At 49.4% G+C, this 26,318-nt stretch overlaps 1 protein-coding gene across 1 annotated transcript in view; it reads right to left on the reverse strand.

Annotated features, from left to right (window-relative positions):
• The window catches only part of LOC140191849 (ATP-citrate synthase-like), a 255,506-nt gene that overhangs the window by 178,234 nt on the left and 50,954 nt on the right, over positions 1 to 26,318 (reverse strand). Inside the window, exons 4-7 of the mRNA XM_072249640.1 lie at positions 22,209 to 22,271; positions 20,008 to 20,198; positions 8,365 to 8,444; positions 3,795 to 3,925 (exon numbers count right to left, since the gene is read on the reverse strand). Of these exons, the coding sequence (XP_072105741.1) occupies positions 3,795 to 3,925; positions 8,365 to 8,444; positions 20,008 to 20,198; positions 22,209 to 22,271 (465 nt within the window). The remainder of the gene's footprint in view (positions 1 to 3,794; positions 3,926 to 8,364; positions 8,445 to 20,007; positions 20,199 to 22,208; positions 22,272 to 26,318) is intronic.

Genomic DNA, 26,318 nt, shown 5'->3' on the forward strand with positions numbered 1-26,318 from the left:
AATAGGAAGGCAGATTACTATCTGAATGGAATCAAGTTAGGAAAAGGGGAAGTACGAGATCTAGGTGTTCTTGTACATCAGTCACTGAAAGCAAGCATGCAAGTACAGCAGGCAGTGAACAAGGGGAATTGAGTATAAGAGCAAAGAGGTCCTTCTGCAGATGGCGGGACTATCATATCTCGAAAGATTGGAGCAACTGGGCTTGTATACTCTGGAATTTAGAAGGCTGAGAGGGGATCTTATTGAAACATATAAGGTTATTAAGGGATTGGACACGCTGCAGGCAGGAAGCATGTTCCCACCGATGGGTGAGTCCAGAACCAGAGGCCACAGTTTAAGAATTAGGGGTAGGCCATTTAGAACGGAGTTGAGGAAAAACTTTTTCCACCCAGAGAGTGGTGGATATATGGAATGCTCTGCCCCAGAAGGCCATGGAGGCCAAGTCTCTGGATGCTTTCAAGAAAGAGATGGATAGAGCTCTTAAAGATAGCGGAATCAAAGGTTATGGGGATAAGGCAGGAACTGGATACTGATTGTGGATGATCAGCCATGATCACAGTGAATGGCGGTGCTGGCTCAAAGGGCCGAATGGCCTACTCCTGCACCTATTGTCTATTGTCAAACTTAGTGCTATCGTCAAACACGGTCCGCTCTAGTCCACAGCACAGCTATAGGATGTTGCATGTGCGTAATACTTTGCTTAACGCTAACCGTGACAATAACAGTGGTGTATTCAGGAGCGTGGCGATTCTGTACTGAATCCAACATGTCTTTTACTCAACTCTATGCAGCTACACGAAGTTTAGAGCCCTGAAGAAAGCTTCTAGCTCTGCTGAGTTTTGAGAAGGTGCTTCACTCCCTGATTACCTCTGCTCACAACGCACTGCGACAGCAGCAGAATTAGAGGTAGGGGGATATTTAATTTATTGAGAGATACAGCACTGTAACAGGCCCTTCCAGAACCCAAGCTGCCCGATTACACCCAAAGCTTTCAGTGAAGCCATCCTGAACGAGCTGCAGCAATAACAGTTTCTTCTACCTCCGAAACCGGAACACTGACAGACTTGAGTGGAGCACCCGACACGGAGGCTGTGTACAAGAAGGGCCAGGGGTCCCCTCTGCTTCCTGAGGACAGTGCAGGCTGAATCATCTGCAGCTCACCATCAGTACGACCAAGGAGATGCTGGTGGACTTCAGGAAGACTGAGCCTGCACTGCTCCCTGTTACGGTTGATGGTGAGGACGTGGATGTGGCGAGGATCTACATCTGGGGAGGCACCTGGACGACAGACTTGAGTGGAGGCTGTGTACAAGGAGGGCCAGAGTCGCCTCAACTTCCTGAGGAGATTGAGGTCCTTTGGAGTACGCAGGCTTCTCCCTCACACGTTCTACCAGTCTGTTGTCACCAGTACAATCTTCAATGCGGCAGTGTCCCGGGGCAATGGCATCAAATCAGGTGATGCCAACAGGCTCAACAGACTGATTTAGAAAGGCTGGTTCTGTTATAGGAGTCAAACTGGACACACCGGAGACTGTGCTGCTCCAAAGAGCGATATATGAGGTCATTCTTACCCACAGCCATTAGGCTCTATAATGAGTCAACCTATACCTGGGGAAGTGATGACCCCTCCCCCTCCTGTCAGATTGTTTGGGGTAACTTTTTTTTTAATTCTTTCTTACTTCTCTTCTAATATTTGTATATGTGTGCACTTGTAAAGTTACTGTGACACTAATTTCCTTTGCGATCAATAAAGTATCTATCAATCTATTTTACAAATGTCTCTAAATTAAGTTGGATGGGAGGAGGAAAGTTTGTGGTTTTACTTTATTCACTTAGAGCAGGGTTTAACAAACTGGGGTCCGCAACGCCAACAATCACTCCACGGTCAGGAATCACTTAAATCAAGTTTCTTTGTCCTTCTGAACCTCTTGACCATGTCCGCATGCTTTTACATATGGAGTTGCCACCACGTGATTGGCTGATTCTATATTTGCACTGACGAATGGGTGTGCGTCTAGTAAGGTGGCCACCGAGGAAAGGTAGGGGGTCAACAAGGTGCCTCACAAAGAATTATTAAACAGAATTAGAATCTCCCACCACGACAACCCTGTTATTATTACGCTTTTCCAGAATCTGTCTGCCTACCTGCTCTTCGATGTCCCTGTTACTATTGGGTGGTCTATAAAAAACACCCAGTAAAGTTATTGACCCAATCCTGTTCCACCCACAGAGGATCCGTAGATAGCCCCTCCACGTCTTCCTCCTTTTCTGCAGCCGTGACACTATCTCTGATCAACAGTGCTACGCCCTCTCCTCATTTGCCTCCCTCACTGTCCTTGGATTGGTTAATGGACAAGGAGCTACAAGCTGGAGTTAATGGTTATTTGTAACTGGAACGAAATGACCAGTGAGGTGCCAGAGGCGTTGTTGCTGATGGCCAAACGGCTCCCGATCCAGTTCATTAACTTGGTTCATTATACAGGAAAGACTTGTATCATTAAGACTGAACCAATTTTTCATCTTTGCCCACTCCACCTTCCATCCCCCTAACACAGCAAAATAATCCCCCCCCACTGAGATTTCTCTTCTCCATTCTTGAATTCACATTGTTCCCCTGACGTTCTCTCCCACCCCATTTTGACCCCGAGATTCCCCTCCTGCTATTCCCATTCCCAACAAACTGCAGACAACTCAAATAGGAGCAGCCTGCCGGAGAGACTCGGGCAGCTCTGCTGTCGCAAGGATCGTTACAGAAAATCTCTCCCACCAAGTACAGTAGGCATATACAACAGTTCATCTCCGTGGGACAGGACAGCACACGTCACAGTACAATAGTCTCTGCTTTATTATTTCATACATTATTGTTGTACAAACTTTGTACATTAGTAAATTATTATTGTGTATATTATTAGTTAGGTCTGCAGACCGCTAAGTGTGTTTTTAAATGTTGCTACTGTAACCGGTGGGCCCGTGGCCAAGTGGTTAAGGCATTGGACTAGCGATCTGAACGTCCTGAGTTCGAGCCCCAGCCGAGGTAGCGTGTTGTGTCCTTGAGCAAGGCACTTAATCACACATTGCTCTGCGACGACACTGGTGCCAAGCTGTATGGGTCCTAATGCCCTTCCCTTGGACGACATTGGTGTCGTGGAGAGGGGAGACTTGCAGCATGGGCAACTGCTGGTCTTCCATACAAACTTGCCCAGGCCTGCGCCCTGGAGAGTGAAGACTTTCCATCCATGGTCTCGCAAGACTAACGGATGCCTTTTACTGTAATTAGATTTCCCACTAGGGATCAATAAAGTATTTTTTATTTTTATAAACTTCATGACCTCACACTAGCTGATATTATCGATCCTTTTCAAATTCAGTCTTCCTTCCTCCCACAATATGTCGCCGTCAGCACCACCTGATCAATACCTCCCTGTGCTTTTTAATTCGGAATACTGCTCCAGAGATTGTCTGCCTGGCGTCAGGGATCACATCAGCGGGACTTCTGATCTGCACCGGCTGCTCATTCTGCCGTCCACTACCTGCTCTCGTGGCTTTATGTGGCCCTGACAGTGGGGGGGGGGGGGGGATGCAGCTAAGCTGGGGCTACACCCTGCCCGAGGGTGGACCCCTGCGGGCTTGGCGGAGGGAAGGAACACCCTACACCTCCTCTGACAGAGACGCTACCTCTCTTCAATAATGAAAATTTGACTTCGGACTTGCATACCTCGTGAACCGCAGGACTTACAGCAATCCACCCCAGTCTCCCACCCAGGACACGAAGCAAAGAAACGACAGGTACTTGCCTCAGGATAGGCTTCTCTCCCGAACGGCGGCGGAAAATCCACGTCTCCCCACTTGCCCTTGCAGATGTAATCGGCTGTGGCGTCTATCTTTGCGGCCATGTCCAGAACGAACACCGCACAGTCCGTGACAACTGCAGCGGGGATTAAAGAGTTCCACAAAGTCAAGAGCATGCCCAAAGCAGTGCCAAGTTTCAATCTTTACAATAACGTAGAAAATCTGCGTCCCGCAGAAGCCTGCTCGTTCCTTTTCAGTGTCCTACACTGTGCACGATCCTGGGCAAAGAGACAAGCCATTTCGTGCTGCTGCGCTTCCTTTGCGACGCGCAGTGAAGGATATGAAAAGGAATGTGATGCGGAGGCTTTAGAAAAGGCATTGGTCAGAACGCTCTCGGGAGCACTGTGAGGGGTTTTGGGCCGCCTATCCAAGAGGCGGTGCACTGGCAGTGCCGAGAGTCCAGAGAGGGCTCACACGAAATGATTCCGGGAATGAAAGGGTGAACGTGAGAGGAGTGTTTTACAGTTCTGGGTTTGTACTCGCCGGATTTCAGAAGAATTGGCGGGGGAAGTCTCACTGAAAGCTGCCAAATATTGAAAGCCCAAGATCAGGGGTCCCAATCTGGGACCCTCAGCCCCCTCGGTTAATGGCAGAGGTCCCGTGGCATAACAAAGTTTGGCCTAGATAGAGTGGATGTGGAGAGGATGTTTCCTATAGTGGGGGAGTCTAGGACCAGAGGACACAGATAGAGTGGATGTGGAGAGGATGTTTCCTATAGTGGGGGAGTCTAGGACCAGAGGACACAGATAGAGTGGATGTGGAGAGGATGTTTCCTATAGTGGAGGAGTCTAGGACCAGAGGACATGGATAGAGTGGATGTGGAGAGGATGTTTCCTATAGTGGGGGAGTCTAGGACCAGAGGACACAGATAGAGTGGATGTGGAGAGGATGTTTCCTGTAGTGGGGGAGCCTAGGACCAGAGGACACAGATAGAGTGGATGTGGAGAGGATGTTTCCTATAGTGGGGGAGTCTAGGACCAGAGGACACACATTGAGTGGATGTGGAGAGGATGTTTCCTATAGTGGGGGAGTCTAGGACCAGAGGACACAGATAGAGTGGATGTGGAGAGGATGTTTCCTATAGTGGGGGAGTCTAGGACCAGAGGACACAGATAGAGTGGATGTGGAGAGGATGTTTCCTATGGTGGGGGGAATCTAGGACCAGAGGGCACAGATAGAGTGGATGCGGAGCAGATGTTTCCTATAGTGAGGGAGTCTAGGACCAGAGGACACAGACAGAGTGGATGTGGAGATGTTGTTTCCTATAGTGGGGGGAGTCTAGGACCAGAGGACACAGATAGAGTGGATGTGGAGAGGATGTTTGCTATAGTGGGGGAGTCTAGGACCAGAGGACACAGATAGAGTGGATGTGGAGAGGATGTTTGCTATAGTGGGGGAGTCTAGGACCAGACGGCACAGATAGAGTGGATGTGGAGAGGATGTTTCCTATAACGGGGGACTCTAGGACCCTCCCTGCTCACCCTCTCCCGCCCCATCACCTGCTAACAGGATTACTGGCCGGGAGCTGCACGCTTGTAAAAAGGGCTGACCGTGTCTCGAGGTAACCCGAGCCCAGCAGAGGGCCTGACCCGGCTGGAACTGGTCTGGAATCGGCCCGACTTTGGGAGGAAGATGGGAAGTGATTTGGTAGGCTGGAGAGGGGTGGCAGATTTTTTTTTAAAAATGCTGTTTACATTGTACTGCTTTTCACTTTCAGCAGAGCAACCATCACAGAAGTGGATGGCCCCACCTCGGAGATATGTAGGTTACGTCAGGTTCAAGAGAGATGACAGCCAGAGTGTTCTTCTGTTCCCTTGGTCATAACCTTTCAATTCTTTGACAGTTGGGGAATGTCTGGGAAATTTAGTGGTTGTACATTAGAAACTTTAATCTTTACACGGGCTTGCATCAGTTGCATGCTTTCTTTCAACCAAGCCGTACGACTGGCACGGCTGTTTTTAACCTAACCAGTAAGAGGTAATTGGTGTCAGGATGGTTGTTGTGACACGTCTAGTGTAGTGGGTAGTGCCCGTCACTCTCGCTTTCAGCTCCCACCGCTGGCTAGCAGTCTCGCGAAAAGGAGAGCTGAATGTGTAGGTCTCTCCCTGTCAGTACACAGCCTCTCCAACAACAAACCTCGTGTTGTGCCTCCTCACTGGCAACATGCGGAAACTGAACTCCTTTCGGACTCAGGGTGAACTACAGAGGATGGGGAGGAGGTCTGGCCCCTGTACATGTAGCACACAGGCCCCGTATGTGGACACGCCTTGGTGCTCGCGAACCAGATCCCCAGCTATGGGTAATTAGCCCCACGGCCCTGTGACAAAGGCTACGGGAGTAAACCATAGACAGCAAATTCGGAGTGCCGCCCCTAAGGAGGCTGTTCAGCACTGAACATCCTACTGCTGCAGCCAAGCGTATCGCTTCACAAGCTTTCCTTTGGACTACACTGGTGACGCCGAGAGGGGGATCTTGACCAGCTGGGTCTCCACATCTCAGGATCTCCAGACCTTCCACCCAGGCTTGTGATGATGATCATCGCCCAACGTCCTTCCAGACAGATGGATGCCAACCACAAGTGGTAATTGTTAGTTATGATACAAGGCGTAGGTGCAGAATTAGGCCATTGAAAGGTTCTTTTCTTTTTTAAAAAAAAATCAAGGTAAGTACACAGAATACAACTCTGAGATTCATCTTCTCCAGATAGCCAAGAAATACAGAGAAACCATGACTGCCGTTGAAAGAAAAGACATCAGACCCCGTCTCTTCCCCCACCCCACTGCACAGAAAAGGGAAAGAAACAAAAATTCGCAAAGCCCAAACACCCCCCAGTACCACCCCCCCAACCCACTAATTGACAACAAGAAGGAAAACACTGGAGCCTGAAGGAGACCAACATAAACCACAACCCACACAGACAAGTCTCAGAATTTCAAAAGCAACCACGCCCATCCTATCGTAGGCCTTCTGACCTCTGACCTGACACCCTGACTAATCAAGAGCCTATTAACGTCTGCTTTAAGTATACCCAAAGACTTGGGCCTCCACAGTCATCTGAGGCAATGAATTCCACAGACTCGGCTAAAGGATTAACATATGAGGAGGCAAACACAAGGAAATCTGCAGATACTGGAATTTCAAGCAACACACATAACAGTTGCTGGTGAACGCAGCAGGCCAGGCAGCATCTCTAGGAAGAGGTACAGTCGACGTTTCGGGCCGACCCTTCGTTAGGACTAACTGAGGGAAGAGCTAGTAAGAGATTTGAAAGTGGGAGGGGGAGGGGGAGATCCGAAATGATAGGAGAAGACAGGAGGGGGAGGGATGGAGCCAAGAGCTGGACAGGTGATTGGCAAAAGGGATATGAGAGGATCATGGGACAGGAGGTCCGGGAAGAAAGACAAGGGGGGGGCCCAGAGGATGGGAGTGAGAGGGACAGAGGGAGAAAAAGGAGAGTGAGAGAAAGAATGTATGTATATAAGTAAATAACGGATGGGGTACGAGGGGGAGGTGGGGGACCGTTTGTTTGATGGCTCTGGGCTTATAATTGCTGGAGTTTAGAAGAATGGGGATGGGGGTCTCATTGAAACCTATTGAAAGTTGAAAGGCCTGGACAGAGTGGATGTGCGGAGGATGTTCCCTCTTGTGGGGTTAGTCCAGTCAGACTCGAGGACAACCAGTTTGAACAGAGAGGAGAAGGAGAAGGAATTTCTTTGGCCCGGAAGGCGGTGAATCTGTGGAATTCGTCGTGGCAGAAGGCTGTGGAGGCCAAGCTGGTGGGTGTATTTAAAGCGGCGGTTAATAGATTAGTCAGGGTGTCAAAGTTCACCGCAGGGAGGAAGCAGCGGGGCGGGGTTGAGCGGGAAATGAAGTGTTGGAGCAGGATTGACGGGCCGGATTGCTTGACTATAACCTCAGCTACCAACCCGTTGTCACGACAATGTAGGTGGGAGGGAAAACGATCTTAAACTAAAAACACAGTTCAGAGTAGTCTCACGTAAGCCAAATGGCACGTTCTTCGCTGTCTCGAATTATCCTTTGTGTATTAATATTGCTCATTTTCCCATGAGCCCGTTACAGAATTGTAGGTCAGCTTTCTAATCCCTTCTCATTGCTTAGTGATCTAAGCTTCTGTTGCAGGGTGCTGCCCTTGGCAGCTGTGGCTGGCTAGACACAAAAAGATTCTGTATAGGACAGAGGTGAGGAGACTCGGCTAAAGAAGATAACTCTTGTAAATGCCCCCTCCTGTTGACATCTTCCGGACCCTCTCCAATGCCACCTGTTCTATCTGCGAGTTTTCATCAAAACTCTGAAACGCTAATTCGGCCAGCGTTCTTTCAACTTCACAAGGCTTCAGGCGTGATGCAACAGGGAGTCCTGGCTGAGTTCTGCTACATTAGGAAAACCTGAAGTTGAAAGGCAATCGCGATCAACCAGGCACGGTCACGTCTATCCACACAGCTTTGTCAGCCTGCAGAATGAAAGCATTTTCGAAACCAAATAATCCTCGCTTACCAAGTGGGTTAATCTCCAGGTAGGTGAAGAAGAGATCCTCATACAGGTTGAAAAGTCCAACGATGAAAGATGCCAGGATGCTGCAAAGACGAAGAAAAGAGTTCACAAAAAAAGACCGAAGAAACATTTATTATCAAAGTACACCTGTCACCAATGTGGTTAGGAGGGGGAGGGTTGATGCTACTTGTGCATAGGGGGGCAGAGGGCTTTTGGGGGGGGGGGGGTTCATGTCTTTTTTCTACCATTCATTCTTTGGGATCCCCTCCTGCCATTCTGTTTCGAGGATGTTCATGGAGAGTACGAATTTCAGGTTGTATATTGTATATTAGAAATTTACACTGTACATTTACACCGCACGCTGTCGGAGCAGTGCTGCCAGGATAATCGAGGACACGACCCACCCAGCCAACACACTTTTCGTCCTTCTTCCCTCCGGGAGAAGGCTCAGGAGCTTGAAGACTTGTACAGCCAGATTTGGGAACATCTTCTTTCCACCTGTGATAAGATTGCTGAACGGATCCTGACCCGGATCTGGGTCGTACCCTCCAAATATCCAGACCTGCCTCTCGGTTTTTTTGCAGTGCTTTAATTTCCATTTTTCTATTTTTTATTTATGATTTATAATTTAAATTTTTAATATTTACTATCGATTTGTAATCCAAGGAGCGGGAAGCGCAGAATCAAATATCGCTGTGATGATTGTACGTTCTAGTATCAATTGTTTGGCGACAATAAAGTATAAAGTATAAAGAAACATAGAAAACCTACAGCACATTACAGGCCCTTTTATCAGATTGAGTTCAACTGCTGCAGGATCCCAGAATTAGTTGGACTGTGTCTGGTTTCTCTGGGAATTTTCTGCATTTATCACCTTGTTCGTATTTTAAGCATTTTTGATTTTTATTTCTTTCTTAGCCACCTATTGACAGGACAACCCTGAGATTCACTTTCCTGCGGGCATACTCGGCAAATCTATAGAATAGTAACTGTAAACAGGATCAGTGAAAGATCAACCAGAGTGCAGAAGACAACAAACTGTGTAAATGCAAACATAAATAAAAAGCAATAAATAACAAGAACATGAGATAAGTGAGATCATTGGTTCTGGGAAAATCTCAATAGATGACTGAAGTTATCTCTTTGTTCGAGAGCCTGATGGTTGAGGGGGTAATAACTGTTCCTGAACCTGGTGGTGTGGGTCGTGAGGCTCCTGTACCTCCTTCCTGATGGTTGAGGGGTAATAACTGTTCCTGAACCTGGTGGTGTGGGTCCTGAGGCTCCTGTACCTCCCTCATGATGGTTGAGGGGGTAATAACTGTTCCTGAACCTGGTGGTGTGGGTCCTGAGGCTCCTGTACCTTCTTCCTGATGGTTGAGGGGTAATAACTGTTCCTGAACCTGGTGGTGTGGGTCCTGAGGCTCCTGTACCTTCTTCCTGATGGTTGAGGGGTAATAACTGTTCCTGAACCTGGTGGTGTGGGTCCTGAGGCTCCTGTACCTTCTTCCTGATGGTTGAGGGGGTAATAACTGTTTCTGAACCTGGTGGTGTGGGACCTGAGGCTCCTGTACCTCCTTCCTGATGGTTGAGGGGGTAATAACTGTTCCTGAACCTGGTGGTGTGGGACCTGAGGCTCCTGTACCTCCTTCCTGATGGTTATGGGGTAATAACTGTTCCTGAACCTGGTGGTGTGGGACCTGAGGCTCCTGTACCTCCTTCCTGATGGTTATGGGGTAATAACTGTTCCTGAACCTGGTGGTGTGGGTCCTGAGGCTCCTGTACCTCCTTCCTGATGGTTGAGGGGTAATAACTGTCCCTGAACCTGGTGGTGTGGGTCCTGAGGCTCCTGTACCTCCTTCCTGATGGTTATGGGGTAATAACTGTTCCTGAACCTGGTGGTGTGGGACCTGAGGCTCCTGTACCTCCTTCCTGATGGTTGAGGGGTAATAACTGTTCCTGAACCTGGTGGTGTGGGTCCTGAGGCTCCTGTACCTCCTTCCTGATGGCCGCAGCGAGAAGACAGCATGGCCTGGATGGTGAGGAGTTGGGGGTGGGAATGGGAATCTCTGATGAAAGAAGCTGCTTTCCTGCAACAGCATTTCATGCAGATGTGCTCGATAGTTGGGAGGGCTTCGCCCGTGATGGACTGGGCTGAATCCACCACCTTCTGTAGGATTTTCCAGTCAAAGGCACAAGAAGTTTATGAAAAAAAAGTCATTAAAAAAAAACTAAAGCCTCGGCCTTAAAATGAGGGTGACAAAAGACAACAGACAGAGGCCAGGAAGTGAGCGTGCAAGTGTAGAGGGGAGATGGCAGGGTCAGAGACAGGGTGGATGCGTGTGGGTTGGTCTTGAACAGAGGGCAGGATCGAGGCAGGAGGGTCAGGGTGTAAAGAGCAAAATGGCGAGCGGGTGAATGCAAGAGCACGACAGGCTGAGGAAGACTCAGAGATTGAAGGCTCTGGCCTGTGCTCGTTGGAGTCTAGAAGAATCTTGGGGGTGGGGGGGGGCAGGAGATCTCATTGAAGTCTATTGAATGTTGTAAGGCCTAGAGTGGATGTGGAGAGAGTCTAGGACCAGAGGGCACAGATAGAGTGGACGTGGAGAGGATGTTTCCTATAGTGGGGGACTCTAGGACCAGAGGACACAGATAGAGTGGATGTGGAGAGGATGTTCCCTATAGTGGGGGAGTCTAGGACCAGAGGGCACAGATAGAGTGGATGTGGAGAGGATGTTCCCTATAGTGGGGGAGTCTAGGACCAGAGGGCACAGATAGAGTGGATGTGGAGAGGATGTTTCCTATAGTGGGGGAGTCTAGGACCAGAGGACACAGATAGAGTGGATGTGGAGAGGATGTTCCCTATAGTGGGGGAGTCTAGGACCAGAGGGCACAGATAGAGTGGATGTGGGGAGGATGTTTCCTATAGTGGGGGAGTCTAGGACCAGAGGACACAGATAGAGTGGATGTGGAGAGGATGTTCCCTATAGTGGGGGAGTCTAGGACCAGAGGGCACAGATAGAGTGGATGTGGAGAGGATGTTTCCTATAGTGAGGGAGTCTAGGACCAGAGGACACAGAGTGGATGTGGAGAGAATGTTTCCCTTTGCCGAGCAGACTAAAACTGGAGAGCAGAGCCTCAGAATAGAGGGGTGTCCTGTTAGAACAGAGATGAGGAGGGCTTTCTTTAGCCAGAGGGCAGACAGGTGCCTGTAGAAGCCAGGTTTCTGGGTGCAATTAAGGCGGAGGTTGATAGGTTCTTGACTAGTCAGGGCGTGAAAGGTTGTGAGGAGAACAGGGGATGCAGGGGGAAATGGATCAGCCATGATGAAATGGCAGGGCAGTCACGACGGGCCGAATGGCCTGATTCTGCTCCAATGTCTCATGGTCTGAGACGCGTGAGAGGGAATGGAACGAGGACTGAAGCTTGCAAAGGGGGGCAGATTGCACCTACTTCTTACCTTGGAGAGCGAGGGGGAGACACACGGGGGGGGGGGAAAGAGAGAGAGACAGAGACATAGATAGACAGAAAGACAGATAACAATTGTTGCATTATTGATCCTAAATCTTATATTTATCGGTATTGCAGTACTGCAGTACCTGGGGAAATATAAACGCACACAGGTAGGAATGTACTGAGTTGCCAAATTGTGAAGCCAGATTTTGTTTTTCTAAAACATTGCAGCTTTACTGTTAACCTGCTGGCAGTTCTTCAGGATCGACAGCCTGATTATAGAACTGAGTCCGAGTTGCCGGCCTGACACTCAACGCAGCACGGATGGAAAGCCTGCAAGGAGCCGGCCGGATTCGAAGCCGGGAACCTCTCGCCCTGAAATCCAGGGCAGATGCCACTGCGGTACCAGATGTAGAACTGATGATGTTAAAACAAAAGTAATCTGCTTATCTCTGTGTGGCATGCGTTCAAACTGGCACTCTGCTTCCTTAGGAGCTTACAGAGTTTTGTCAAGACATCTAAAACTTTGACAAACTTCTATAGAAGTGTGGTGGAGAGTATATTGACTGTCTGCATCACAGCCTGGTCTGAAAACACCAATGGCCTTGAACGGAAAATCGTATTAAAAGTAGTGGATACGGCCAAGTCCATCACAGGTAAAGCCCTCCCTACCATCGAGCACATCTACATGAAACACAGTCGCAGGAAAGCAGCATCCATCATCACGACCACCCAGGACACACTCTCTTCTCACCGCCTCCATCAGGAAGGAGGTACAGGAGCCTCAGATGCCACACCACCAGGTTGAGGAACAGTTATTACCCCTCAACCATCAGGAAGGAGGTACAGGAGCCTCAGGTCCCACACCACCAGGCTCAGGAACAGTTATTACCCCTCAACCATCAGGAGGGAGGTACAGGAGCCTCAGGACCCACACCACCAGGTTCAGGAACAGTTATTACCCCCTCAACCATCAGGAAGGAGATACAGGAGCCTCAGGTCCCACACCACCAGGTTCAGGAACAGTTATTACCCCTCAACCATCAGGAAGGAGGTACAGGAGCCTCAGATGCCACACCACCAGGTTCAGGAACAGTTATTACCCCTCAACAATCAGGAAGCAGGTACAGGAGCCTCAGGACCCACACCACCAGGTTCAGGAACAGTTATTACCCCTCAACCATCAGGAAGGAGTTACAGGAGCCTCAGGACCCACACCACCAGGTTCAGGGACAGTTATTACCCCTCAACCATCAGGAAGGAGGTACAGGAGCCTCAGTACCCACACCACCAGGCTCAGGAACAGTTATTACCCCTCAACCATCAGGAAGGAGGTACAGGAGCCTCAGGACCCACACCACCAGGCTCAGGAACAGTTATTCCCCCTCAACCATCAGGAAGGTAGTACAGGAGCCTCAGGACCCACACCACCAGATTCAGGAACAGTTATTACCCCATCAGGCTCTTGAACCAAAAGGGATAACTTCACTCACCCCATCATTGAAATCTTCCCACAACTTATGGACCCACTTTCAAAGTCTCTTCATCACACGTTCTCGGTATTTACTGCTTGCTTGTTTGTTTATTTATTTATTTACAATTGTTTCTTCTTTTTGCATTCGCACAGTTTGTTGTTTCCTGCATACGGGTAAAATGCCCAGGTCTGGCGGTCGTGCATTGTTTGTGTTATAGTTACTAGTCTATAGATTTGCTGAGTATGCCCACAAGGAAATGAATCTGTCAGGGTTGTATATGGTGACATCTATGTACCTTGATCATAAAATTGACTTTGAGTTTTGACCAATCAATATGAAACAACCCTATCTAAAATTACGTGGGATCTCTAGTCAAGATTATGATCAAATGACTTACAAAAGCAGATAGTCAGGTATGTTAAAGATTACCCACTATCGACCAGAATGCTGAACTTGTCTGATGTGACAGAATTCTTCTAGTACTTATACACCGAGCGATTTCCACCAACAGAACTGCATATTACCACATTTTCTGTTTGTGCAGGCGCTGTTTAAATATTTGTCCAAACTCTGAGCCAGTTCACCGCCGTCCACTTCCAAGCTGCTCAAACACGAAACTGACACTATTTGACCAAACTCTCCAGGAAGAGCATAGCCTCGTCACCGGGTTCAGAGGTCCGCCTGCCTCAGTGACCCCGGAGAGCTACGCTGGCTGGAGTCGGGGCTTTGTGCTTTGGCCCTCGGCCGGGTCACCCAGTGCCAAACAGGGTCAGAGGGTACAGGTCAGACTGAGAGTGGTCCGCCGGCCCTCCAGGTTCAGAGGTTTCAGCTCAGGGCCAAGAACCGTGATGGTCAAACACAATTGTTGGGGAAAGAGCAACGAGGAATCCTTCTACATCCGAGTGCGATGGTACTCTGGAGTCTGCGCCCGGGACTTGCTCGACTGCCAGTAGTGAAAACCGAGGGGAAGCTGGCAGGATGAAGGACCCTCATCGCTGCCCTGAACGGAGAGTAGGTCGGTAAACTCCCAGAAACAGCCACGCGGCAATGACCGGACCCTCACGTCAAGGAAGCCCAAGGGACGGCAGACACCGGAACCAGGAGCAACACACAATCGGCCGGAGGAACTCAGGGATTCCGAGAAACGTTGCCATGGCCATAATGCAAGGAACACGTCTGGCAAACTCCCAGTAACCTCCAGGAGGACTGCAACCTTGTCGTGGGGCTTTGGAGGCCTGCCTGCCTCAGTGACCCGGACAGCTACAGCGGCTGAGGTCCAGTCTCCCATGCCAAGCAGGTCAACAGACAATAAACAATAGGTGCAGGAGTAGGCCATTCGGCCCTTCGAGCCAACACCACCATTCACTGTGATCATGGCTGATCATCCACAATCAGTATCCGGTTCCTGCCTTATCCCCATAACCTTTGGTTCCGTTATCTTTAAGAGCTCTATCCATCTCTTTCTTGAAAGCATCCAGAGACTTGGCCTCCACAGCCTTCTGGGGCAGAGCATTCCATATATCCACCACTCTCTGGGTGAAAAAGTTTTTCCTCAACTTCGTTCCAAATGGCCTACCCCTTATTCTTAAACTGTGGCCTCTGGTTCTGGACTCACCCATCAGCGGGAACATGCTTCCTGCCTGCAGCGTGTCCAATCCCTTAATAATCTTATATGCTTCAATAAGATCCCCTCTCAGCCTTCTAAATTCCAGAGTATACAAGCCCAGTCGCTCCAATCTTTCGACATAAGACAGTCCCGCCATCCCGGGAATTAACCTTGTGGACCTACGCTGCACTCCCTCAATAGCAAGAATGTTCTTCCTCAAACTTGGAGATCAAAACTGCACACAGTACTCCAGGTGTGGTCTCACCAGGGCCCTGTACAGCTGCAGAAGGACCTCTTTGCTCCTATACTCAATTCCCCGAGGTCATGGCAGTAACACCAGCGACAAAACAGGCAGTAACTAATTTAACCAAATTATTCGGTCAATCCACCTCATTGGGTGAACTTCTCAACTTCTTAAACACGAGGAAGTCTGCAGAGCAACACACAGAAAACGCTGGAGGAACTCAGCAGGTCAGGCAGCATCCATGGAAATGAATAAACAGTCGACATTTCGGGCCGAGACCCTTATTCAGAACTGCGAAGGAAGGGGGAAAATGCCAGAATAAAAAGGTGGCCGGGGGGAGGGGGTAGGGGGAAGAGGAAGGAGGATGCCTAGTGTAAACGTAACTTTGCTGGATCGAATAACGACAGCACAAAAAGATCGTTACTTATCTTTCCACCCGTTTATTTCCTCCAGCTCAGCCAGCAAGTGAACTCGGACCCGACATCAGGGAGAGACCCTTTCTCATTTCCCCGGCGGTTCTACAAGTTCACTGCCCAATGTCAGAATTGTCAGAAGTTATAAGGCCACCGATACAAAAGAACAATCAGTTTGATAACCATTCCGGCCAAGTCAATGGACTATTGATACAAAGGTACAATCAATTTGATAGACAGTCCAGCCACCTTAATTAAAGAAAGGAATGTCCTACCTGGTTTGCTGGAGCCTCAACTTAATGACAAAGATAAGAACATCCGTCAGATTTGTGCTTCAATTAAGAAAGGAATGTTCTGTCTGATTTCCATCAGGTACTGCTTTTCGTCAAAATCAAAAGGTGTGAAAAGCCCAGAGACATCTCATGTGGATCTGGGCAAACTTTAACCCTTATCTTGCTCCAAAGAAAGGAGCCGTGAGACATTATTCAAACACACAGCAGTCACAGACATAGTCAGTACTTAATTTATTGTTTACAGGGATCTGAGATTCCCCCATTCCCTTAAACTTTATCACTAGAAGGTGAAAGGTGATGGCAAGTGGGTGGGAAAGGTGAAGGGCTGGGAAGGAAGGAACCTGATAGGAGAGAAGTTGGGACCAACGGGAGAAAGGGAAGAAGGTGATAGGCAGGTGAGAAGAGATAGGAACCTAGAGTGGGGAATAAAAGAAGAGGGGAGGGGTAAGGGAATGTTGTTTTCAAACCAGAAGGAGAAATTGATGTTCAAGCCATCAGGCTGGTGAATACCCAGACAAGGTGTAAACACGAGGAAATCTGCAGATGCTGGAAATTCAAGCAACACACATCAAAGTTGCTGGTGAACGCAGCAGGCCAGGCAGCATCTCTAGGAAGAGGTGCAGTCGACGTTTCAGTCTGAGACCCTTGGTCAGGACTAACTGAAAGAGGAGCTAGTAAGAGCTAGTAATACAAGGTGCTGCTCCTTCACCCTGAGAGTGGCCCCTCCATGACACAAGAGGAGGCCGTGGACCCACACGTCAAAACAGGAATGGGAATCGGAGTTAACGTGCACTATTTACTGTCAATTACAACTTGATTGTGCAGAGTATTTCAAACTGAACCACGTTATCGTTCACACACACGCAATGCTGGAGGGATTGGGCAGCACCTATGAAGAGGAATAAACAGTCGACGTTTCGGGCCGATGGTCGCGTGAACTTGGCTCAGTTCGAAATACTCTGCACAATCAAGTCATAATTGACTATGAACAGAGTGTGGATAGCTGCCTTAGTTACAGTAACTGTGACACCACAGAACTGTTGTTAAAACGTATTTGCTTTTAAGAAGGATCCATTCTGGCCAAAATACTATTTCAGACGCACCAGTGATTGACTTTGGTTCCTTCCGCTTGTTACAGCCGGGGGTGGTAAAGGGGACAAGCTCCCACTACCTATTAAATGCTCTCACTGGCGTGCGTCTCAAACAGCCTCTGACAACCAAGTCCAGCTCCCGGCCTTCACGTGTGGTTTAGCTACTAAGCCCAGCGGAACCGTTTCTACTGACAGGAGAAGGGGCAAAGGCGGGTCACTGGCACCTTAAAACCAGTCGCTCCGGGCAGATGGGGCTCATCAGCCGCGGTTGGCAGATCATCTGGGAGAAGAAAAACTGATCTCAAACCTCCACTGCCTTGCGGCTAGACCCACTCATGGGGAAGGTTTCGGGAGTAAACCCTGAGGGAAAAAATCCGGAGCTGGAGACCCTGAGGCAGTCCTATGTTGAGTTCAACGCTGACCGGCAACTCCTGGTGACAAACTGTATCGGTCTCTAGTGTTCCTTTGGGTATATCAGCTGCATGGAGAGGGAGAGCCCGCTACACAAGCAACAGCTCGCTCTCCATACCGATCTGACCAGGCTCTGTCTCTCAGCACGCGCGCCTCTCTCGGTGCGTGTATGTGTGTCTCTCTGTGCGTGTGTGTGTGCCTCTCTCAGTCTGTGTGTGTCTCTCTCTCTCTCTCTCTGTGCGTGTATGTGTCTGGGCGCGTGTATCTCTGTGCATGTGTGTGTGTCTCTCTCAGTCTGTGTGTGTGTGTGTGTGTGTGTGTGTGTGTGTGTGTGTGTGTGTGTCTCTGTGTGCGCACGTGCGTCTGTCTCTCAGTTTCTCTGTGGGTGTCTCTCTCTCTGTGCCTCTGTGCGTGTATGTGTCTGCGCACGTGTATCTCTGTGCATGTGTGTGTGCCTCTGTCTCTCTGCGCGTGTGTGTACCTCTCTCAGTCTCTGTGTGCCTCTCTCAGTCTGTGTGTGTGTGTGTGTCTGTCTCTCTCTAACTCTCTGGTCTCTCTGTGCGTGTGTGTGTGTGTGTGTGTGTGTGCGTGCACGCGCGCCTCTCTCAGTCTCTCTGTGCGCGTGTGTGTGTGTGTTCTGTGCGTGTGTTCATTCTAAACGACCCTTAAAACTTCTCAAAAGCGGCCGCCATTACAGTAAACATTCGATCAGCCAATGAGAGCGGTTTACATAGGCTCTGAGCTAATCAGGTATTAGTTCACGTCTCCTCCTCCCCCGGCGTGTGAACGTTCTTGCCCCCTAGCCAAATTTATTCCATTTTTCCCCCCACCCGTAAAAGTCTGGAAAACGGCCTGCAACTTCCAGCGAGTGGAGTATGTCTAGGATGTCTGGGGAAAGCATCACACGGATGTGAAACTGCGAGTGATAATGGCGTTTGGAAGCTGGTGAGGGTCAGGCTGGCATTGGCGCCTCTTTAAAACCGGCTACACAGACGATCAGAACAGTTGCGATAAAAAGCGCTGAGCAGATAAAAGCTTCTGCCATGGCGACCTCAAGGTCACCATCAACGAAGGCGACCTGTTCAAGGAGCCACTTGGGGCGTTCCCGAGCTGATTTCCTGCTTCATGAGGGGACGCTGAAGGGAAGGCAGTCAAATCTCGACGCCTTCTTGAAGAAAGAGACAAAGTCAGAGGAGAACCCACAGCCTGGTCCCTCCTGTAAGGCATAACTGACACCCGTTTCCCTCAAGAGGGGGAGAAAAAAGAAAGTACAGTTGGCGTTTCGGGCCGAAACCCTTTGGCAGGACTGACGAAGGGTTTCCGCCCGAAACGTCGACTGTACTCTTCTCCACAGACGCTGCCTGGCCTGCTGAGTTCCTCCTGCATTTTGCGCGTGTTGCTCGGATTTCCAGCATCTGCAGATTTCCTCTCATTTGCGACCCGCTTCCCTCCGTTGCTGCTCCACAGGTTAGGTCTATTTTGCGTGTTTGTTTTCCCACGAATTACCGTGCTTACACCAAGTATCATATCTCTCTGGTTTGATATATATATTGGCTACATGGACTGGGGCGGGGGGGGGGCTTTGAGGTTCCAACGGTTAACCATCATTCAACACACATAACAGTTGCTGGTGAACGCAGCAGGCCAGGCAGCATTTCTAGGAAGAGGTACAGTCGACGTTTCGGGCTGAGACCCTTCGTCAGGACTAACTGGAGGAAGAACTAGTAAGAGATTTGAAAGGGGGAGGGGGAGATCCGAAATGATAGGAGAAGACAGGAGGGGGAGAGATGGAGCCAAGAGCTGGACAGGTGATTGGCAAAAGGGATATGAGAGGATCATGGGACAGGAGGCCCGGGGAGAAGGAAAAGGGGGAGGGAACCCAGAGGATGGGCAAGGGGTATAGTGAGAGGGATAGAGGGAGAAAAAGGAGAGAGAGAGAGAGAAAGAATGTGTGTATATAAATAAATAACGGATGGGGTACGAGGGGGAGGTGGGGCATTAGCGGAAGTTAGAGAAGTCTATGTTCATGCCATCAGGTTGGAGGCTACCCAGACGGAATATAAGGTGTTGTTCCTCCAACCCGAGTGTGGCTTCATCTTTATAGTAGAGGAGGCCGTGGATAGACATGTCAGAATGGGAATGGGATGTGGAATTAAAATGTGTGGCCACTGGGAGATCCTGCTTTCTCTGGCGGACAGAGCGTAGGTGTTCAGCAAAACGATCTCCCAGTGGATCTCCCTTTAACCGTCATTCGTTCTTTAGGGCACTCCTCTGTTTCCACGGACGTTTGGGAAGAAAAAGAATTTCAGGACGTATATTGTATACATTTCTCTGACGTTAAATGTACCTATCCAGCCATGTCCATCTGCGTAATGTTATAACCACCCCGTATAGTGCTGATTTACAAAGCGCTCAACCTCCGAGGAATGCCTCCTCAGCGTTAAGCGGGGTTCAAGTGTACAATTGATGTCTATCGTACATATTTATATATATTACGTTTATCATTGTGTTATTCATCTGATTGTGGGTTTTTTTTTGTGTGCTGCATTAGATCCAGAGTAACAATTATGTCACTCTCCTTCACACTCGTACACTGGGAATGGCGTTAAACAATCCTGAAATTACAAGGGGGTGGGGAGCTTTATTTTCAAACCAAGTGCTACCTCTTCTTGTTCGCGGGCACGTGCTGCAGCAGGTGAGTGCAGACGTCCTGCTCACTCAGCTTCCCGTCCACTTCGACAAGCAGCTTGCAGGCCTTGGAGTCGACATCCCCGACGTCCACCCCGCCCTCGTGGTGGAACAGGACGTAGTCACCCTCCCGGGCAGCGTAGACGCACACGTAAAATTCTTCCTCCTGGCAAAGGACCGTTCGAGACGTCATTGAATACAAATGAGATACCACTACCCTTCTCCCCCCCAAAAAAAAATACTTCCCCACCTACCCGCGGTCATAATTTACACCTCTGGAAAGAGCAAGAGATCTTGTTTGAAAGAAATACCCTACTCATAGAACACAGAATACTACAGCACATTACAGGCCCTTCGGCCCACAATGTTGTGCCGACCCTCAAACCCTGCCTCCCATATAACTCCCCACCTTAAATTCCTCCATATACCTGTCTAGTAGTCTCTTAAACTTCACTAGTGTATCTGCCTCCACCACTGACTCAGGCAGTGCATTCCACGCACCAACCACTCTGAGTAAAAAACCTTCCTCTAATATCCCCCTTGAACTTCCCACCCCTTACCTTAAAGCCATGTCCTCTTGTACTGAGCAGTGGTGCCCTGGGGAAGAGGTGCTGGCTATCCACTCTTATCTATTCTCACAACAAGCTGGAGGAACTCAGCAGGTTGGGCAGCATCCGTGGAAAAGACCGATCTTTTCCACGGATGCTGCCCGACCTGCTGAGTTCCTCCAGCTTGTTGTGAGTGTTGCTTTGGCCCCAGCATCTGCAGATTATTTTGTGTTCACTCTTATCTATTCCTCTTATTATCTTGTACACCTCTATCATGTCTCCTCTCATCCTCCTTCTCTCCAAAGAGCAGAGCCCTAGCTCCCTTAATCTCTGATCATAATGCATACTCTCTAAACCAGGCAGCATCCTGGTAAATCTCCTCTGTACCCTTTCCAACGCTTCCACATCCTCCCTATAGTGAGGCGACCAGAACTGGACAAACCACAATACCATTTGGGCCTCGACGCTTTCTATGAAGTACTAATGCAACCCAAGTCCGCAAGACGCAGGGGCAGAATACTCGGCCCAGCGAGTTGCGACACCCCCCCCCCCCGAGGATGGAGGGAACACCACACAGGATCTAGAAAAAGCTCCCCACCACGGGCACTAGCTTGCCTACCCCCGCCCCCCAGCAGAAAGCACCTTCACCAGGCAATGCCTCAAAAAAGACAGCATCCGTCATTTGAGGACCCACCAACACTCAGCAGATGCCCTCTTCTCATCACAGGAAAGCACAAACTCAAATTCTGCTTCCCCACCACCAGCAGATTTCTGAATGGACAACGAACACTACCTCACTACCGATTTTTGTTTTTTTTGGCTCTCCTTGTTCTGATTACTTAAATATCTCTTATTGTAATTTCTATTTTTAAACTCATTATGTCCTCCAAGAGGGACCACAACCTTGTCGTGGGGTTTGGAGGCTTGTGGGCCTCAGTGACCCGGAGAGCTACGTTGGCTGGAGTCGGGGCTCCTGATCGGGTCACCCACGCCTAACAGGTCAAAGGGTAGAGGCCAGACCGAGAGCGGTCCTCTGGTCCTCCAGGTTCAGGACTGGTAAAAAAAAAAGAGTCACGGAAACAGCAATGAAGAATCCTTCTGCACCTGAGTGTGACTGTACAGACAGGCAGAGATGGGGGGAGCTTCACTCCCGGCCTAAAACGCCAGCGGCGGAACAGACAGCCAGTAGCCATTATGTATTGAAATGCACCGCTCCCGCAAAGCAACAAACTTCACGGCAGATTCTGATTTGATTCCCAGCCCCTCCACCCCACTTTGTTTATAAACCAGGGTCCCTTAATGATCTACAATTAAATAAACTGTCACAGTTTTGTCCCGCTGACTGCTTTTCACGCTCGCTCCACTTCTCATAGCTCGGGGGGGGAATAGGTTTAACTCCCGCTGAGAGAGCCTTATTAAAATTCTGACAAGCTGTCTCAAATCAGGATCGCAAACAATTAGCTCTACCTTGAGGGGCGGGGGAGGCAGGTGGAGAAAGTAAGCACGACTGTATTGCTCGGACGACTGAAAAGGATGCCGGGCCCCTTTCATATATTCCCTGCTGCTGACCGAATAAAGACAGCAAGTTATACATTTTATTTTTAAAAAACGTGGGCTGTTTGACCAACCTGTCTGTGCGGTATGAATGGTTCGATCAGAAAGTTTTTGAGGACACCTTTGGCACGTCCAACCTGAGTGAACAAAAAGTCGAATTAGCAGCAGAACACGACAAGCCCTGAATCGGTGCCGATCGCAATGACCTTGTACGCCTGAGTATCATGGCTTCCGCAGCTCAGAGATCGTTCGTTTTATTTGCGGGTCACTCCACAGAGACCAAAGCTGCAGATCTGGGTGCAGCAAGGTTCCAGAGCAGGGGCTCCCAGCTTTTTCCCACTGCCGTGGACCAATACCATTAAGCTAGTGGCCTGCCGACCCCGGGTTGGGAACCCCTGCCCTGGTGAAAATTCTACGAAGGGGAATGTCAGACAGGATCAAGTTGTTAGCAAGGAAGACAAGTGCTAGATTTAACCAAAAGGAGCAACCTTATTCACCATTATGCACGTATTAGGTATTTTTGTGTTGGTCAAGGTGTGACATGCAAAGGTCAACAATATTCAACAGTTATAAAGAATTACATAAAAAATTATTCAACCAACACACAAAGTTGCTGGTGAACGCAGCGGGCCAGGCAGCATCTCTAGGAAGAGGTACAGTCGACGTTTCGGGCCGAGACCCTTCGTCAGGACGAACTGAAAGAAGAGCTAGTAAGAGATTTGAAAGTGTGAGGGGGAGGGGAAGATCTAAAATGATAGGAGAAGACAGGAGGGGGAAGGATGGAGCCAAGAGCTTATATTCCGTCTGGGTAGCCTCCAACCTGATGGCATGAACATTGACTTCTCTAACTTCCGCTAATGCCCCACCTCCCCCTCGTACCCCATCCGTTATTTATTTATATACACACATTCTTTCTCTCTCTCTCTCTCCTTTTTCTCCCTCTGTCCCTCTGACTGTACCCCTTGCCCATCCTCTGGGCTCCCCCCCCTCCGCCTTTTCCTTCTCCCTGGACCTCCTGTCCCATGATCCTCTCATATCCCTTTTGCCAATCACCTGTCCAGCTCTTGTCTCCATCCCTCCCCCTCCTGTCTTCTCCTATCATTTCGGATCTCCCCCTCCCCGTCCCCTTTCAAATCTCTAACTAGCTCTTCCTTCAGTTAGTCCTGACGAAGGGTCCCGGCCCGAAACGTCGACTGTACCTCTTCCCAGAGTTGCTGCCTGGCCTGCTGCGCTCACCAGCAACTTTGATGTGCGTTGCTTGAATTTCCAGCGTCTGCAGAATTCCTCGTGTTTGCGTTTTTAAAAAAATTATTCGTTCGTCATGTGCTGTGTCATATGACATGGACGATCATGGCCTTCCATCTGTCCTCTTAGAGAGCTATGGGTAACCCGAGGCAATTTCTGAAACAAGTACACGTTTGGTGCAGCATTGTGGGCCAAAGGGTCTGTATTGTGCTGTAGGTTTCCTCTAAGCTGATCAGCTCATCAAAACTTTTGCCCGCCCATCACTTCACATCACGAGCTGTCGGCCGCGAGTCCCCTTCCCCCACCGCCATCAACTTCTCCCCCGTCACTGCGAGGTGTTCGGGCTACTCTTTCCTCAGTACGTGTCCCAGAGATGCCAAATGCTCCCCCCCCTCCGCCCCCGACTGAGGATATCAGCTCTCCTCTTACTCCGGCTTGTCGTGATGCTTCCTCGCTCGTGACCCTGTCCTCCCGCAATACTTTCGTCATTCTCCTCAGAAGAGAACATGAAAACTCCGCAAGGTTCTCAAAAAAAAAATGTTTCTGCAGCCTTGAGTCTTCCCTCACTCTGAGCTTCACAGCCATAGAAACCGTGTTAATTAGCATCTTGCTCAAACGCTCAAAGAATTACAATAGACAATAGGTGCAGGAGTAGGCCATTTGGCCCTTCGAGCCAGCACTGCCATTCACTGTGATCATGGCTGATCATCCACAATCAGTATCCCTTTTCCTGCCTTCTCCCCATATCCCTTCACTCCGCTATCTTTAAGAGCTCTATCTAACTCTTTCTTGAGAGAATCCAGAGAATTGGCCTCCACTGCCTTCTGAGGCAGAGCATTCCACAGAACCACAACCCTCTGTGTGAAAAAGTTTTTCCTCAACTCCGTTCTAAATTGTCTTACCCCTTATTCTTAAACTGTGGCCTCTGGTTCTGGACTCCCCCAACATCGGGAACATGTTTCCTGCCTCTAGCGTGTCCAATCCCTTAATAATCTTATATGTTTCAATCAGATTCCCTCTCATCCTTCTAAATTCTGGTGTACACAACCCCAGTCGCTCCAATCTTTCAACATATGACAGTCCCGCCATCCCGGGAATTAACCTCGTGAACCTCCACTGCACTCCCTCCATAGCTAGAATGTCCTTCCTCAAATTTGGAGACCAAAACTGTACACAATATTCCAGGTGTGGTCTCACCAGGGCCCTGTACAACTGCAGAAGGACCTCTTTGTTCCTATACTCAATTCCCAATTACACAAAGAATAAGGTTAAATACAGATATGGAATAAAATACACATAATTATACACCAGCAAGTATTCACAATATAAACAGCCTGATACGAAAGTGATTCAAAGTGCTTACGGTGCGGTAATGGGGTAAAATGAGAGGGAGACACAGGGGTGACTAAACAGAATGGTTGATCAGATGGGAAGAAATTTATAAGACGGCATGAAGTTCAGTTGTTTCAGTGGCCCTATAGAGCTCTCTAACAAGGGGGGGGTAGGAAAAGACAGTTTGCAGGGTGGGTAGTGTCCACAATGATTTTTTTTCCTCCCCGCTCGCTTCTTTACCCTGTACGTGTACAAATCCTGCAGCGGAGGGATACGGCAGCCATGGCCTAACGGTTTCAGACATTTTAAGAGGACGCTGCCCCAAACCAGGCAGCAATGGCTGATGCTCTCCACGGATGCCAGCGTAGAATTGCAACCAGTATGTTCCGGGGGGGGGGGTGGAGAAGATGGAATTTTACCAGCTGCTACAAGGGAGACATCCTCAGCCGAGCATCTTTGTTAGTGAAGGAGATGTGGCCCTCCCCCAAACGAGATCCTGTGAGACCGAATGTTAAAATTCGATTACTTATTGAGATGCGGCGCGGAGAACGATGGCGCCTAACGGCGGCTCCTTTGCTCACATCTTCTGAAACAGCTTCATTTCTATCTTTAACGTCTCTATTTTTCCCTTTCAGGGTTCTTTTGAAGACCCTGACCTGGAGTTACGCGCTGACTTTGGTCCTTTGCGGAAACAGGACCCGCTCTTGGGGACTCGCGACCGGCCGTTTTTCGACATCTCAAGGACGCGGCCTGGAAGACCAGTGCGCCTTCAGGGTGAGGGATTTTTGTGGCTCGGGAAGCGGGCGAACTCGAGGTCGGCAGCGCCACCTGATGCGTCGTGGGAGACGGAAGGTCGAAAGCGGCGAGCTGGTCACGTACCCAGAGACCCGAGTTCTTTGGGCACGGGGGGGGGGGGAGAGAGAGAGAGAGGAGGGGGAGAGAGAGAGAGAGAGAGAGAGAGAGAGACACACAGAGACACACACACACAGTGGTATGTCAAATACCGGGTTTAAAGGTAGCCTTTGTGGGTACTGCAAGTCTTTGTCTTTATCAATGCTTTGCTGCGTGCTTGAGTGTCCCGTGGGGGGGGGGGGGGGGAAGAGAGAACGAGGCTTTTTTGCTGGTGGGGGGGAGTGTCGTTGCCTTGCTGCTGTTTATGCATGGGAGGGGGGAGTTGGGGGGCATGGCTTTGGGGTTCTAATAGTTGACTCTCATTTATTCTTTGGGGCACTCCTCTGTTTGGGTGGATGTTTGTGAAGAAAAATAATTTCAGGATGTGTACTAAATATATTTCCCTGATGTTAAATGTACCAACTGAAACCTAATGAACTGAGTAGGCTCTTCCAGCCCTTCAAGCTATGCCATCCAGCAATTCCACCCCCCCGCCATTCATCCCAGCCTAATCACAGGACAATTTTCAACGACCAATTAACCTACCAGCCGGTACGTCTTTGGACTGGGGGAGGAAACCCACACGGTCACGGGGAGAAGGTACAAACTTATCAGGCTGCTTGTATTGTAAATACTTGCTGGTGTATTGCTGTTGTGTCGGCGCGTGGCCAAGTGGTTAAGGCATCAGTCCAGTGATCTGAAGGTTGCTAGGTCGA

This window comes from Mobula birostris, chromosome X (assembly GCF_030028105.1).
Source record: "Mobula birostris isolate sMobBir1 chromosome X, sMobBir1.hap1, whole genome shotgun sequence".
NCBI lineage: Eukaryota > Metazoa > Chordata > Chondrichthyes > Myliobatiformes > Myliobatidae > Mobula > Mobula birostris.